Source organism: Thalassophryne amazonica, chromosome 4 (genome assembly GCF_902500255.1).
Source record: "Thalassophryne amazonica chromosome 4, fThaAma1.1, whole genome shotgun sequence".
Taxonomy (NCBI): domain Eukaryota; kingdom Metazoa; phylum Chordata; class Actinopteri; order Batrachoidiformes; family Batrachoididae; genus Thalassophryne; species Thalassophryne amazonica.
In genome coordinates this window covers 6345304-6360785 of record NC_047106.1, presented here as the reverse complement: position 1 = coordinate 6360785, position 15482 = coordinate 6345304, and the positions used below count along the sequence as shown (strand labels likewise).

At 38.6% G+C, this 15482-nt stretch overlaps 1 protein-coding gene across 1 annotated transcript; it reads left to right on the top strand.

The window, feature by feature from the left end:
- The first annotated feature begins 4065 nt into the window (after positions 1–4065).
- kctd14 (potassium channel tetramerization domain containing 14) lies at positions 4066–11978 on the top strand. The gene is made up of 4 exons (XM_034169053.1): positions 4066–4432; positions 7331–7555; positions 7763–7897; positions 11301–11978. The coding sequence occupies exons 1-4, from the start codon at positions 4379–4381 to the stop codon at positions 11610–11612; spliced, it is 726 nt and encodes a 241-aa protein (XP_034024944.1). The 5' UTR covers positions 4066–4378; the 3' UTR covers positions 11613–11978.
- The last annotated feature ends 3504 nt before the right edge of the window (positions 11979–15482 follow it).

Genomic DNA, 15482 nt, shown 5'->3' with positions numbered 1-15482 from the left:
ACCTCATGCAGTGCCTTCACAAAAAAAAAAGTTTCTGTACCTCAGAGTAGAGTCCACAGGCGGTCTGAAGTAAAACTGTCATGTCTAGTTTTTGTGGAAAACCCATCAGAGCGCAGTGAGCTCAGCACAGATAGGTCTCACTCTGCTGCTGTTTTCTGACACCGTAACTCAAAAGTGCTTTTATTTCCACATTGAATTGAATCTTTATCTTTCAGTGAATCCACATTGGGATGTGTGTTAACACCATTCCACGTATGCATTTCATCTTTTTTTTTTTTTTTTTTTTTTTTTATTAAATTCAACACTAATACACTGCAAAAAGTACAGTGGCTTGCAAAAGTATTCAGCTCTTTGGTATTTCCCGCATTTTAATTTGTTTATGGTATTTCAGTTACCAAAACTAAATCAGGCTTCTCAACATGAAAATTATGTTCCTTAAACTGAAAAAAATCTACAACTTGATATATATGTATGTATATGTATAAAAGCCAAGATGATGGGTTGCATACGTAATGGAACACTTTGGTATAATACCTGTAAATAATCAGTTTATTGTCAGTTTTCGTCAGACAAGTCAGGGGATGGATACATGAACATTTCCAATTCACTGAATATGTCTTGGACTTTATTTACATCAGTTATGAAGAAATACAAACAATATGACAGACTGTGCAAGAAGAAGAGTGAGGAAAGCCATGACAAGTTATAGGTTTCTCTGGCTGTGATTAGCGAAATTGTGCATTTTGCATCACCAGTTATAAAGCTTCATGATGAACGGGTATAAAGGAAGATTTTCATTCACCAAAACATCAAATCTGGGCTTGCATCTCAGATATACCTTCTGGCAAATTGTAGCTGAACTTTCGGGTTTTCTTTTTAAGAAAATCCTTCTCTATACCATTTCATCATGAAGCTGTACAACTGGTGATGCAAAATGCAAAACTTTCACAATGCACAATTTCTCCAATCACTCAGTTTTTGAGAACTGTCTGCTCCATACAGATTTACCATAGAGTCATACCATTTGTATTTCTTGAGTTTAAGGAACATAATTTACCAAATTTTTATATTGAGAAGCCTGATCGTTTTTGTATTGCAGTGCCATAAAAAATAAAATGCGTGAAATACCAAGGGGCTGAATACTTTGCAAGCCAGTGTAAATCATCTCAAAATATACAACCCCTGGCAAAAATTATTGAATCACCGGCCTCAGAGGATGTTCATTCAGTTGTTTAATTTTGTAGAAAAAAAGCAGATCACAGACATGACACAAAACTAAAGTCATTTCAAATGGCAACTTTCTGGCTTTAAGAAACACTATAAGAAATAAAGAAAAAAGATTGTGGCAGTCAGTAACGGTTACTTTTTTAGACCAAGCAGAGGAAAAAAATGGAATCACTCAATTCTGAGGAAAAAATTATGGAATCACCCTGTAAATTTTCATCCCCAAAATTAACACCTGCATCAAATCAGATCTGCTCATTGACATTGACCCTATGTGTCTTTTTGCAAGGAATGTTTTTGCAGTTTTTGCTCTATGGCAAGATGCATTATCATCTTGAAAAATGATTTCATCATCCCCAAACATCCTTTCAATTGTCCAAAATATCAACATAAACTTGTGCATTTATTGATGATGTAATGACAGCCATCTCCCCAGTGCCTTTATCTGACATGCAGCCCCATGTCAATGACTGGAAATTTACATGTTCTCTTCAGGCAGTCATCTTTATAAATCTCATTGGAAAGGCACCAAACAAAAGTTCCAGCATCATCACCTTGCCCAGTGCAGATTTGAGATTCATCACTGAATATGACTTTCATCCAGTCATCCACAGTCCACAATTGCTTTTCCTTAGCCCATTGTAACCTTGTTTTTTTTTCTGTTTAGGTGTTAATGATGCCTTTCGTTTAGCTTTTCTGTATGTAAATCCCATTTCCTTTAGGTGGTTTCTTACAGTTCTGTCACAGACGTTGACTCCAGTTTCCTCCCATTCGTTCCTCATTTGTTTTGTTGTACATTTTTCGATTTTTGAGACATATTGCTTTAAGTTTTCTGTCTTGACGCTTTCATGTCTTCCTTGGTCTACCAGTATGTTTGCCTTTAACAACCTTCCCATGTTGTTTGTATTTGGTCCAGAGTTTAGACACAGCTGACTGTGAACAACCAACATCTTTTGCAACATTGCGTGATGATTTACTCTCTTTTAAGAGTTTGATAATCCTCTCCTTTGTTTCAATTTACATCTCTCGTGTTGGAGCCATGATTCATGTCAGTCCACTTGGTGCAACAGCTCTCCAAGGTGTGTTCACTCCTTTTTAGATGCAGACTAACAAGCAGCTCTGATATGCAGGTGTTAGTTTTGGGGATGAAAATGTACAGGGTGATTCCATAATTGTTTCCTCAGAATTGAGTCCATATTTTTTTTCCTCTGCTTGGTCTAAAAAAGTAACTGTTACTGACTGCCACAATCTTTTTTTTTCTTGACTTCTTATAGTGTTTCTTAAAGCCAGAAAGTTGCCATTTGAAATGTCTTTAGTTTTGTGTCATGTCTGTGATCTGCTTTTTTTCTACTAAATTAAACAACTGAATGAACATCCTCCGAGACCGGTGATTCCATAATTTTTGCCAGGGGTTGTACGTATTTTTAGACTGCTGAGAAATTTTCTTCTTACCAGTTTTTGTAGTATAGAAAGTGTCACTTGTTTAAAGCATTTTCGTCCTTATTTGAAGTCTAGCTGTCTGAGATTCAAGGTGAACTGCCTGACATACATTCAGCATTCTATTCCAATTACATTTGTTCCACAAATCTGATTGGTTAATCATGTGAGATTTCAGACCACAAAATATGGCATTGACGTTGTCAAAATATTTGACCATTTCACATTTGATGTATTACTCCGCGCCTTGACCGTGTTGCTATGCAGATGTCAATAATGGCGCTGTCAGCTGAGAGAGAAACTAGTGCAGCGATGACTATGCTGAAATAGGTGAATTTAATCGATAATACGAAAGTATTGATGAGGATTCCGATACAGAATTACTCAATGCAGTTGACGAGATGGAGAAATCTGTGGGTTTGCTCACAGGATTTCCAGTTTGGCATGAAGATACTGTTGCTACGGTAAACTTCGCCAACCGAATTACAGAAAAAAAAGTGTAAACGATGGAATTGGATTAGAATGGGAATAACCCCATTGATTGCGGACATTAATACTGGATTATGGCCACAAATATCAGTTATCCCTTTTAAAACTCAATTTGCAACCAAAATCCAACATTAACATCTACAAATCATCAGACACAACAGGATTATTCCCTAACTAACAAAAAAATTTAATTTAAGAACATTTTCTTATATTGAGACAATAACTTCAAGAAATTCTTGGTTTTATTCTTGTTTTTAACACACAAGTTATAAGATATTCTTTAACTAGTTTTCTTAATGTAGATATATATTTTTTGTTTTTTTTACTTAAGTCATATTTTCTTGTTCCCTTGGCAGATAAATTTGTTCATTTTCAGCAAGGGATGGATCCCTTTTTGTAAAGCGGAGTTTTTGCAGTGTGCAGAAAAATGTATTTGAAATTGCATATTAGTTAATTTAAAGGTGGTTGAAGTAGCTGGTAGCCCTTTTTTGCAATTACAAAAACTACATATACAGTCCTGGTCTGTGTTGGTATAGATTTAAATGGAGAATTTAAAATGTGGAGGAATAAATGAAAATAAGGTTAGACTTTACTTGTATGAAGCGCCATAAGGCATCTTTCGTATCATTTTGCACTATATAAATGAAATGAAGTCAATTGAAAATCATCAGATTTCAGTTGTGGAACATCAGAAAATTCTTTCAAAATCGAATTTATTGCAAAGTCAGTTCTCTCATACAAGGAATTTAATGTTATTGGTGCATAAACAACAATAAAAGAAAATACTTTGGTCAGAAGTAATTGGTAAATAATTCATATAATGAAATAAAAATTATAAGTAAAATACATGACTGAGGCTCATAATCTTGATGGATACATAAACATTCTCTTGGTCTTCATTTCTGTCACAGTGTGGTTAAAAAAAAAAGGAGACGATCCAAAACTGAGGAGTTTGACTTTCTCACAAGTCAGTATGAAATCAAGGCTACAGTGTTTTGTTTTCTTGGGAAGTTTATGACATTTCACATTTTATTTATTTCTTCTTTAACAAATCCTTTTCTGTTGTCATTCTGACTGGTGACGTCAGCGCGCAGTGCCAGACGGTCCAGGTTTTTGGGTACCGAGTGAGGCATCTTCTCAGCACACACTGCCTGTAGGTCCGGGTTAGGCCACGCCCTCTGGCTACCTGCAGAGCAGGTAGTCCCCACCTGAGCAAACTGCGGACAAAATGAGCCTCCAGGACTTCAAGACAGCTGGCAGACCGTCCGAAGCCCCGAAACCAGTAAGAAAAGTTCGGACTGATTTAATTTCACAGAGATTAAAATACGACTTCCGACGATCCGAAACAAACTAAAACTTTAAACAAGCTGAATCAAAGTGCTGATTAGTTTCCTCAAGTCTGGCGTTAAATATAAATGTTCTTCTGGCCGCTGTTGAAGTAATTATGAATAAGTTAAACCTCCGGGTGTGGCTTTAATTGGCTGATTTAACCCCGAAATTCTTAAAAAATGAATCTAAATTAAAGGCGCCTTATCCAAATATAGGGTGACCAAAAATCTAAAAAAAACAGAACCCCTAAAAATGGTAAGAAATCTTACAAAGATCCAACATCTTTGTAGGATGTCTTACTATTTTTATGTGTTATATTGTTGTTGTTGTGGGTGTAATTTAATAAAATTTATTAAATAGCTATAGTGAGAGCAGCAGTGGTGGCCAAGTTGGTTTCAGTGTGGAAGGTTCCCGGTTCAAACCTCACCCCTGCCACATTTCTCCATATAATGTGGAGTTCCGTCAGGAAGGGCATACGACGTAAAACTTGTGCCAAAATCAACATCCACCTTGGATCTGCTGTGGCGACCCCGAGGGAAAACAAGGGAGCAGCCAAAGGGGCTTACTGAAAGTTATGGTGAGCTGTTCCAATCTTTCTGTCGTATGGATGTAATTTAAGGTCAACTGCTGGACGAAAAAACAAAAACAGCTTCCAATAACGTTGATTTGACTTGATTAGTATAAAAATGTTATAACTAAAATACAGTAATATGCAGGGTAACAAAAAAAGTGACATATACACTAAATCACAGATCAAATGAAATGTAACAATTAATGGAAACACAGAACCTAATATATTGGATATTTACACATTATTAAAACCATATATACAGTATATTTATAAATAAAGTCTAAAAATAGACAAAGTTATCAGTAAAACTGTTGATCGTCGGGGATAAAAAAAAAAAAAGTTGTTCTATTTTTAAAATCCAGTTTGTTTCTGTAGGATTTAGTTTGTAGATTGAGGCGGTTCCACACCTTAGCACCCGTGTAAGAGAAAGATGTCACCCCAAAGGACCCGACCGAGGGGATAACCAAGGACAAGGCACCAGATCTACTGTTCATGCTGTGGTTTTCTGAATTTAACATAAATGAAGAAGTAAGGTAGTCTGGACCAGAGTTCTGTACCACAGAGAACATGTGATTTTAATTTAATTTGGTCCACTCTAAAATCTGTCAACATATGAACCAAGGCCTATATGTGACCGGGGATGTGCACTGAGAAGGACGTTTGTTATCTTATTCTGCATAACTTGTAACCTCCCCTTATTCGTCTGGGTCAGGCCAGAAAACCAAGACACACTAGTGTAATCAAAGTTGCAGTATGATTTAAATAATTTCAAAATAAGATGTTTTTATTTTGTATACAGTTGTGGTCAGACATTTACACCCATCATGGTAACTTTGGGCTTTTAATGATGTCTTTGAACTGTTCTTTTGTCAGAGTGGATCAATTGTACAGCAAAAAAACTGGATGCACACATTTTTAGTTTAATTGGGATCTTCTCTAGTCCACACAGATTCAAGCTTCTCTACTATGGAAACCACCTGGACAACTGAGAGCCTACACAGAAACAATTCACAGCATCCATTCAAGATGCTGTCACATTTTTTTAAGCACAGTCCAAAAAAAGATGCTCCTGCACAGTCTGGCCGGTGTGCGCATCCATGCATCAGGCTGCAGTTCAGTCATGAAATGCAGCAGATCTGCATGTTCATCCAGCTCTCTGTGACCAAAAAAAAAAAAGACACCACAATGAGGTGGCTGCTTTAATTATATACACCCACAACTGTGCAGATCACCCCCCCCCCCCCCCAAAAAAAAAAAGCACAACACAAAACACATCCATAGACCAGCTAGAACCGAACCACAGGTTCCTGAACAGTCACCTCTACGCTTCTTCTTGCTGGCTTTATATTTTCCATGGCTTACAGTCATTTTGATCCAACTTTTAACTTTGTGTTCATCTGCTGTTGTCTGCAAAATCGCTCTTTTGCGTGCTCGCGTTCTGCCTAAGTGCTCGCCTTGAGTGCGAGTGATTGCGTCACCGCACACTCGGTGGAGCTCATCTGATCCATTATAACAAGATGTTAAATCTATCATAAACATACTTTTATAACAGCTTATAAGAAGGAATGAACATGCAATTGTTTTACCAAGCTATTGCAATATAAACATTACAAATAGTTACATTTCAGGCTGTTCCAAATATGTTCTCCACCTCATGGATCAGGAGAGAGGGGGGAAAAAAGGGTCCAAATGAAACAGCCCTCTGTGATTCCAGAATCGATGAGGTGTTTTCAACAACCAAACTGACAGAAAATGATTACTCTGCTACAAAATAATTATTTTATCTACAGTGTCCGGCGCACAAAGCAGGTGGGATTGTAGTGTGCGAGAGGGCGGAGCCAAAATAGCCTGTCCAAAATAGCCTGCCTCGTAGCCTCGAGGTGCTCAGATAATGGGCTTTTAACAGCCTCATCCTCACTACAAACATGCCTCTAAAATCCTCGTTTGTCCTCATAGTACCTCATACACAAACTGCCCCATGCTGTTGTTGCTAAATTTTGAACTTCTTGAAATTAGCGCCACATTCTGAGATGAGCCTCGTTAACCAAATATTCTGCCTTTGAAAGCCTCTCAGAGCCACTATTCTCCCACATTTGTTGAATAACTGGACTGCAACTGCAAAATGCAACTGCAAATGACCTTTAAAAAGCCAATAAACATCTGGGTTAGTTGACTTTTTGTTCCCTGCGGCTGAACGCCTACTTCTGTTTCCTGTGATAGCGTTTTTGATGGTGTTGCCTTCATCAGACCCATAAACCCAAATTATGGTTTTGCCCTCAGCTAACGCCTGTCGTGCACTTGAATGTCGGAGGTCACCTGTTCACCACCTCTCTGAGCGTCCTCAGGAAACATCCAGAATCAAAGCTGGCCAACCTCTTCAGCGGCCAGCCCAAACTGCACACCGACCTGCAGGGACGGTACTTCATAGACCACGACGGTTCCTATTTTGGAGCCATCTTGGAGTTCCTGCGTACAGATCGGCCACCCACCAAGGACATCCAGGAGGTTCAAGTCCAGAGTTCCTAATTGTTGCTCAAAGCTGCACTTTTAATGTCAATTTCAGCTATAATCATAATATCAGATAAACACACTGTATTGAGATTTGACCATTTTGTTGAGAATTTTGTTTTAATTTGAAGGATTTCAGCTTTTCTAAAAACAAGAACAGAGAGTTTATGTTCAGAGTTGGGGTATTTTACCATTTTAACGCAGGTTCACCGGGAGGCGATCTACTACAACATCACGCCACTGATCAAGCAGCTGGAAGAAAGTCCTCAGCTTTTTGGGGAGTTGGTGGCGAGACAGCAGTTCCTGTCTGCGGTCCCTCACTACAAAGAAAACATCGAGGTGAGTACAGCTGAAACGTTATGGTACCCTTCAAAAAAACAAGACAGGAATCTGCAACGTTTGCACAAACAAACAGGGTCATCATGTAACCGCAAACCTCATCTGTGTTGCAACAGAAGTGGGACATGTTCTTTTTGGGGGGGTTCAGTTTGAAAGACTGTTGCAAAAGTGCTTCTCTCGGTCTGTTACTGCATTTTGTCGTCGTCATTTTCATTTTGTGTCGGCTTCCAGGCGTAGCAATAGTAAAACAAGATTATTGTGCCAATTAAGGCTTTATGTCTGTTGTCGTTTTTATTTGCATGTTCCAGATTTGAACCCAAATGCATTTGACCAAAGCTGCATCTTATCCAACCCAATGTTGGTGAAAAACTAAATATTTCCTGGCTCCACCCCTTTATGTAGATGTGCTTAGAAATGTATTTGTTTCGATACCAAGATTGGTTAAATTTTTTTTAAGGGTTCAATATTAAAAATTTATATCACAATATTACATTTTTTTCCAGTCTTTCATATTCTACCCAAAGCTACCTAAAAATGTAGCACTATCTTTTGTAAATCTTCAAAAACCCCTTCATTATTAAACCAATCATACAACATTAAAATTATTTTTGGCACATCCTGACTCCATTCCTTCTGCAGATTATCTCTGAAATGCACTGGTTTCACTACCAGTTCTGATTATTAATTTTTGTTTTGTTTTATTCTTTAAAAAATGCAATATTTTAAAAGAAAATAAATTTCCTGGTCTTTAATATTTTTTTCACAAATCTACCTTAGAATGTAGCTCTATATTTTGTAAATGTTGTAAATGAGAAATAAGAACCCATTCATTATCAAAAACAGCCTATTTTGCAATATTAAAATGTCCTTGAAAATTTTGCTCCATTGCTCCCGACCACACTCAATGGGGTGACCATCTGCTTTGACAGTACTAGTGACAACAAGAAAGCACAATGAAGAATTGTTAAACATGCAGAGACAGAAATATTGCAGCTAAGCAACCATACACATGTAGAATCCAGTGGTTGCAAGAACTTCCATAAGTGTTCAGCATGATCCGGACCTCTGTAGTTCCCCATACATCTCACTTGTCCCAGTTCTGAAAGTATATCTGAGGATATTGTTGTGACAGCACACAGAAAAGGAAATCCAAGGCGTGTGTCGCAGCTTCGCTGTAGGTGCATGAGGTTCTTTTTCCTTTTTGCCAACAAGCTGGCTCTTCATCTACCTTCATGCAGTGGTGGGCACAGTTCCGCTAATCCACTAGCCGCTAATTATCAAAACTAATGTTCTTATTGTCAGATTAGCTTTTCAGATTACTTTGAAAACCATCAGCGGACCAGTTATCTTCCGAGAAATTTTGGTCCATTAATTTTTAGACCGCTAACATATGTTTGCAGGCGTAGTGAATAAAGCTTTAACAGTTAAAAAAAATTTACTAGAAGAAAAAAAAATTCTCGACACCATACTAACTTGTCAGCAATGTCATCCAGAGTCAGACAGTTTTAACTTATGGTTAAAATTTGAACCAAACTAATTTTGGTCATGTTATTTAAATTAACTTCACGTCTGAAGTTTTATAAAGTAAAAATATCACCTATATGTTTTAGTTTTAAAGTATTGCAGTAATTTGGAAGGTTTTAGTGTAGACATGCCTCAGCAGTGCATTATGGGTAACAATTCACGACAGGAGAAATGCATTTCAGGCACTCTGATCAGGCTCCACACGGACAACAGCATTAAACCCTTTGTATATTGTGCCTAAAACTCTATATATATTCTCTGGGTTTACAGACATTGATAATTGTGTATGTTTTATTTAAAAATGCCAGAAGAAGCTCAGGTTGCTTCTCCATTCCCTTACCAAAAAGTAGTATATGCAAGTATGTTTCAAGTATACTTCTAGTTTACTTTTTATATACTTATAAGTACTGTTTTTTGGTAAGGGTTATTTTCAATTGGAATCACTGTAAGCTGCAATCACTTCCTGTTTGCTCTTTAAAGTCCTGCTTATTGCCCTTACAACACTGTTTATATATATATATATATATATATATATATATATATATATATATATATATAAGATGTCTGAAATTCAGTTTGAGTTTATTAAATTCCACACGGACTAAACATAGCAGACACGGATTATTTATTTGGAATATTTGTTTTGGCAAGTTTGCAAGGTCTCTTCTGCCATCTACTGGCCAGTCATGTTCATGGCAGTATTCGCCCTAAGTATTGAGATATCCCATAATCCTTTGCACACCAGGCAATTTTTGCAGCCTCTTGCTGCAGCTGATGAAAATAAATAAAAATGTACATTTTAGTTGTATAATGTTTAATTAATAATAATAATTGTCATCATGTGTTTTCTCTCTGTGCTGTTTAAACCGCAGCAACTCTCTGGCATGCAAAGGATTATAGGTTAGGGTCTGGGCACCAGTAGATGGCAGTGTTCTATGCATTTTGACCCTGGTTATATCAGATGGTTGAATAAAATAAATGGCATATTTTACAAAAGCACATTTATATGTAAACCAACACACACATCACATTAACGTGTTGGCTTTTACACATAATGTATGAGTCAACCAATCAGCATTAGCGGAGGCTCATTTTACCCATAATCCCTTTGACATCTGTGTGTGTTTGTTACAAAACTTCAGAATTAGTGCATTATTTAAAATTAAAAGATATGTGTTTTATTTTAACTTTGTACAAATGACAGAAATGTCATCAATGGAGTCATTCTATCTGGATTAATTTGATTTATAAATCAGAACCATAAGTCAAAACTGCTTTATTTTCAAATACTTCTGCCTCACGGCAGCGGGGGGAAGGGGGGCTGCTGCTGCTACGTGCTGTTAAGAAGTAATGACTTTTTTGTGGCAACCTGGTGATCAGGCTCCTTTTGCTGTGGTAGAGTTGAGCTTAACATCTCTCAGCTGCTTTACTGCTGCAAAATATGTAGCAAACAGGAGCTTCCAGCAGTGGACAGGGCACACAAAGACAGAAGTGGTGACTCATTGTTTGGGTTTGTGATTCTTGTTAGTAGCTGAGAGTGTACCAGAGGAATTACTGAAAGTTATCGGTTAGCTGTAGTTTCAGATACATTTTTGGGTGGTTTATCGGTTTAGTGTTATAAAAGATAGATTTCAGTTAACTGATTAGCTGTTATCGAAGCTAACCTTTTGGTTAGCTGTGTCGCACGCTGTAACTCATTACCTCGGAAACTTATCATCATCCTTAATCAGGAAACATGGCATCATCTATGACCACATGGTAACTCTGCAGGATCTCCTCAATGTAACCTTCTCTCCTTTCGATAGTAAAACTGTTAATTACGAAGATGAGGATTTATTTATTTAGACTTGGCTGTCAATGGACCTTCTTGGTTTTGTAGGTGCTGATTCGTGTCGCTCGGGCAGAGGCCATTGCTACCCGACAGTCCGTCATCATGATCTGCGTGCTGCGGACGGAGGAGGATTTGGGTTTCTATGACAGCGCCATCAATAGCCTGGCCGCCAATAAGGAGTCAGTGGTGACTTTTGGGCCCTGGAAGGCCATCCCCTCCGTTAAAGACCTGCTGGACTGTATCAAGATGGACATCGAGAGCCAAGGCTACAAAATTAGCATCCAGCCTCATGTGATGGAGAAAACCTTCCTGTCCAAAACCTACGATTTCTTCTACAAACTGACCTTCACCTGGTGGTGAACTCCTGGTTTATTTTTGTTTGTTTATTTTTTATGGGATAGAAAACTGAGCTTTCTGAAGTGTAATACATTTCTGAAGTCGACGTGAAGTAAGCAGCCTAAAAAGTAAAACCCAACAAACCAACATGAATGAAGGAGAATCAGTGCAGACCAATTTTTGGGTCTAAACAGGAAAAAAGTTATTAATTCATAAAGTATAACAACACAAAACTGTTTCAGAAGTACAGTAGTTAGTGGATGTTTTTTGTGTGAAACTTTTCAGGTACATTTTGAAGTCACATTTTTGCAAGTTAAAGAAATTGTTTAGACATCTAACTTACTGATGGTGTTTTGACAAATTTAGATTTTCTAATAAATCAAGTTGTTTATAAACACTTCTTTTTACTTCTGTCAATGTTCTTTTTTCACCACATTTGTGTTTGTTGGATTCATAACAGGATGACTCACTTCAGCACAAAGGGGTGGAGCCAGGGCACGCCAAAAGCACTCATGTTAACAAAATTTGTGCACAGTGCACCTTCTGGACATTTTTGCAGAAAACTGTGAGTGTAATTTCCTGATCTTTAGTGTGAATGTTCCTTCAGGGCCTGTCTAGTTGTGGATGTTTGGACTTATTGAGGCTTTTCAGGTTTCAAATCCCGCAAAACCTCGGCGAGGTCGCCGCGCTGCGAGATCTCAGTAACATTGAGAACTGCACTGAGACGCTCTGATCACGCTGCACTTTAACCGCTGCACACAGACAACACCATTAACATCGAAACATAAAACTATTTTTATATTGTGCCTAAAACTCTCATGAATATATTCTCTGGGTTTATAGATGTTGTTATTGTGTTTATTTTATGTAAATATGCGAGAATCACAGTCTGTCTCTCCGTTATTTTCAGTGGGAGCTGCTGTGAGCTACAATCGCTTCCTGATCATGTCGTTCTGGGAGAAAGTGAAGTTTGCTCTTTAACGTCTTGATTATTGTTCTTTACAACACAGTTTGTCCTCTTTGTTCCAGATTAATAAATATAATATGTCTGAAATTCAATTTGCGCTTATTAAATTCCACGCAGATTAAACGTAACAGACACGGATTATTTGTTATAATTGTTTTAGCAAGTTTTCGGGGTATCATGCAGCAGTCTTATTAACGTGACAAAGAGCATAAAAAATACATCTTTGTAGTATTAATTTACAACCGTCATCGTGTGGATTCTCTGTTGTTTTGACTGCAGCGACTCTCTGGTACGCAAGCGATTATGGGATACGTGAAAACCCCAAATGGACTGAGGCTCCCTGGTGCCACCAGGACCTCCCAAAATTCATTCATTCATCTTCTACCGCTTAGTCCAATTAATGGTCGCGGGGGGCTGGAGCCTATCCCAGCAGCCATAGAGCGCGAGGCGGGGTACACCCAGGACAGGACGTCAGTCTGTCGCAGGGGCACAAACAAACACAGACACACACCTACGGACAATTTAAAGATACCAATCCGCCTAACCCACATGTCTTTGGATGTGGGAGGAAACCGGAGCACCCGGAGGAAACCCACGCAAACAGGGGGAGATCATGCAAACTCCACACAGAAAGGCCACGGGAATGGAACCCATGACCTTCTCGCTGTGAGGCAACAGTGCTAACCACTAAGCCACCGTGCTGCCACCTCCCAAAATTAAAAAAAAACAAAACAGTTTTACACTTAAAAATTAGTTGGTGAATCCTTGTCAATAACTTTTTCTTCAATTTTGCAAAAAGATTCTTTGGGAGGCTCCCTACAGACAATAATAATAATAATAATAATAACAAAAATAATAAAATATAATCATTCCCCTCGAAATTTTCTTCACCCCAGGTATCCTTTGCCTCCTCCCTTCAACCATGTTTTAACTGGACAAGTAGGGCTTGTAGGGTGGTTAGACTGTGGTTTTTGAGGAGTTTGGCTTCCCTGGTGCAGTTGGGTTCACTCAGTGCTTTCCCACCAGTCTTGCATTTTAATTCCATGTTAGACACACGGGGTTTGGGGTTCAGACGGCGTTCTGGGATGTTGGAGACTCTCAGCTTTGAGGAATCTCTGGCTGTGGCCCTCAGGTGCTTTGTATCATCTCCCTGGGCAGTGGGTCATGGTGTGGGCGTGGGCACATGGTGGGGGAGCCCAAGTGGTGGTGACGCTGTTGCCGTGTAGTCCTCGGGGGGGTGGGGTGTCCCTCTGATCTCAAACCCAAAGCTTTAACCGCTAGACCATCACATCCCCTCAACATGGGAACATGGCAAGGTGTCTCAGTGCATCCACCTCCCTACAGAGCCTCCCCTTGTCCTGGGAGACAGCTACCAGGCAGACAGCTGGTCCAGCTGACAAGTACTTTGACAGTTGTGGTTGAGTATTGCATGGTTGAGGCCTCCCCTCAGAGCAGTTGCAATTTTTAAAAGTGAAGTATGGGGTACCGCAGACGTCCATTCTTGATCTTCTCCTGTTCCATTTGTGCGTCACACTTCTGGTTCAGATTATATGTGACAACAGGACCAAACGGCTATGCTGGTGATACACAGATAGATGTCCATGTCTGCTTTTGGATGCTGCCAACTTGTCTGGTCAGGTATTTTATTCTCAAAAAAAAAAAAAAATAGGTTGTACATTGTGTTTCCTTTATACACAGAAATGTTTCTGTGGATTGGCGACCTGATTGTTCACCACAATGTGTCACATTTCCTCTTTAAACCCTTCAGACAAGGAAAGTTGTTGACTGTTGCACTTCACACCTTTGATCACATTATAACAACCTTGATAAAAAAAAGTGACGCTGATGATCAACAAACAGAAAAAACTCCCAGCATCCTCAGGCAGTGTTGCTTTGATCAACAGATTATTTAAGTGGTGGTGATTTCCTGTAAGTCAAATGTCACTCAAAGTGCAGCTGCTGCTGCCACTCTTTCTTTTCTTGAAATGTTTTCTTTATTTAGGATCATTATAAGAAAATAAACATACATTAGTCAAGAGTCACATTTGTTTTTACATCTGATCCATGTTTTTTTCCCCAGCGTTCTTATTTACAATATCAATACACATCATACAGTATTATAACTTAAACAGAACACAGGTTGTTCTCATGTCCAAATACCAAAAGAAACAAAATATAGCATTCCCTTTTTTTAATTGAACAAAAGTTGGGCATTTCAGGGAAATATACACTGTTCCTCCAAATTTCCTCAAATTCACTGTCCCAGAGCCTCAAAGAAAAGGTGATTTGTTCCTTTACATAGATGTCATATATGATATTATACCACTCCTTAATAGATGTGGTATCTGGTTTAAGCTATTTCTTTGTAATTGCTTTTCTAGCTGCCACATTCAATATTCCAAACAGTTTCTTAGATCTAATATTTGTGGCCTTGGAGGTTAAAAGCCCAAAAATTCACAATATTGCTTCCAAACTTCTTATGGGACGCACTTGTTAGTTTTCCTTTCCCATTTTTCCCATTCACTGGTGGTTGGCTCTCACTGCGGTATTGTATCACTTCCTGTTCTGGAGCACAGCGGTGTTTTGCTGCATCTGTTAGCTGTTTAATCTGCGCAGTTAGATTGATCTAGTTAACTAGATAACGATTTGTTTCACAGTGTAATCTTTACATGCCTTAACTAAAGCACTCCCTCTGCTGAATCACCTCTAAATTATTTACACATTATTCACTTTGTGTGTTTTCAGGACGCTAGCTTAGCGCAGCTACTAGCTCTTAGCCGGTTTAGCATGGCGGCTTCTCCTGTCTCTCCTGCACTTTTCTGCTCTGGGTGTGAAATGTTTAGTTTTTCCTCGGCCTCCTTTAGCAGTAATGGTACTTGTAATAAGTGTAGCTTATTCGTAGCTTTGGAGGCCAGGCTGGGCGAATT

Coding starts and splice junctions, on each gene's coding strand:
- kctd14 (XM_034169053.1), top strand. CDS start 4,379: ATGAGCCTCCAGGACTTCAAGACAGCTGGCAGACCGTCCGAAGCCCCG. Junction 7,556..7,762: donor CCACCAAGGACATCCAGGAG/GTTCAAGTCCAG, acceptor ATTTTAACGCAG/GTTCACCGGGAGGCGATCTA. Junction 7,898..11,300: donor ACTACAAAGAAAACATCGAG/GTGAGTACAGCT, acceptor TTGGTTTTGTAG/GTGCTGATTCGTGTCGCTCG.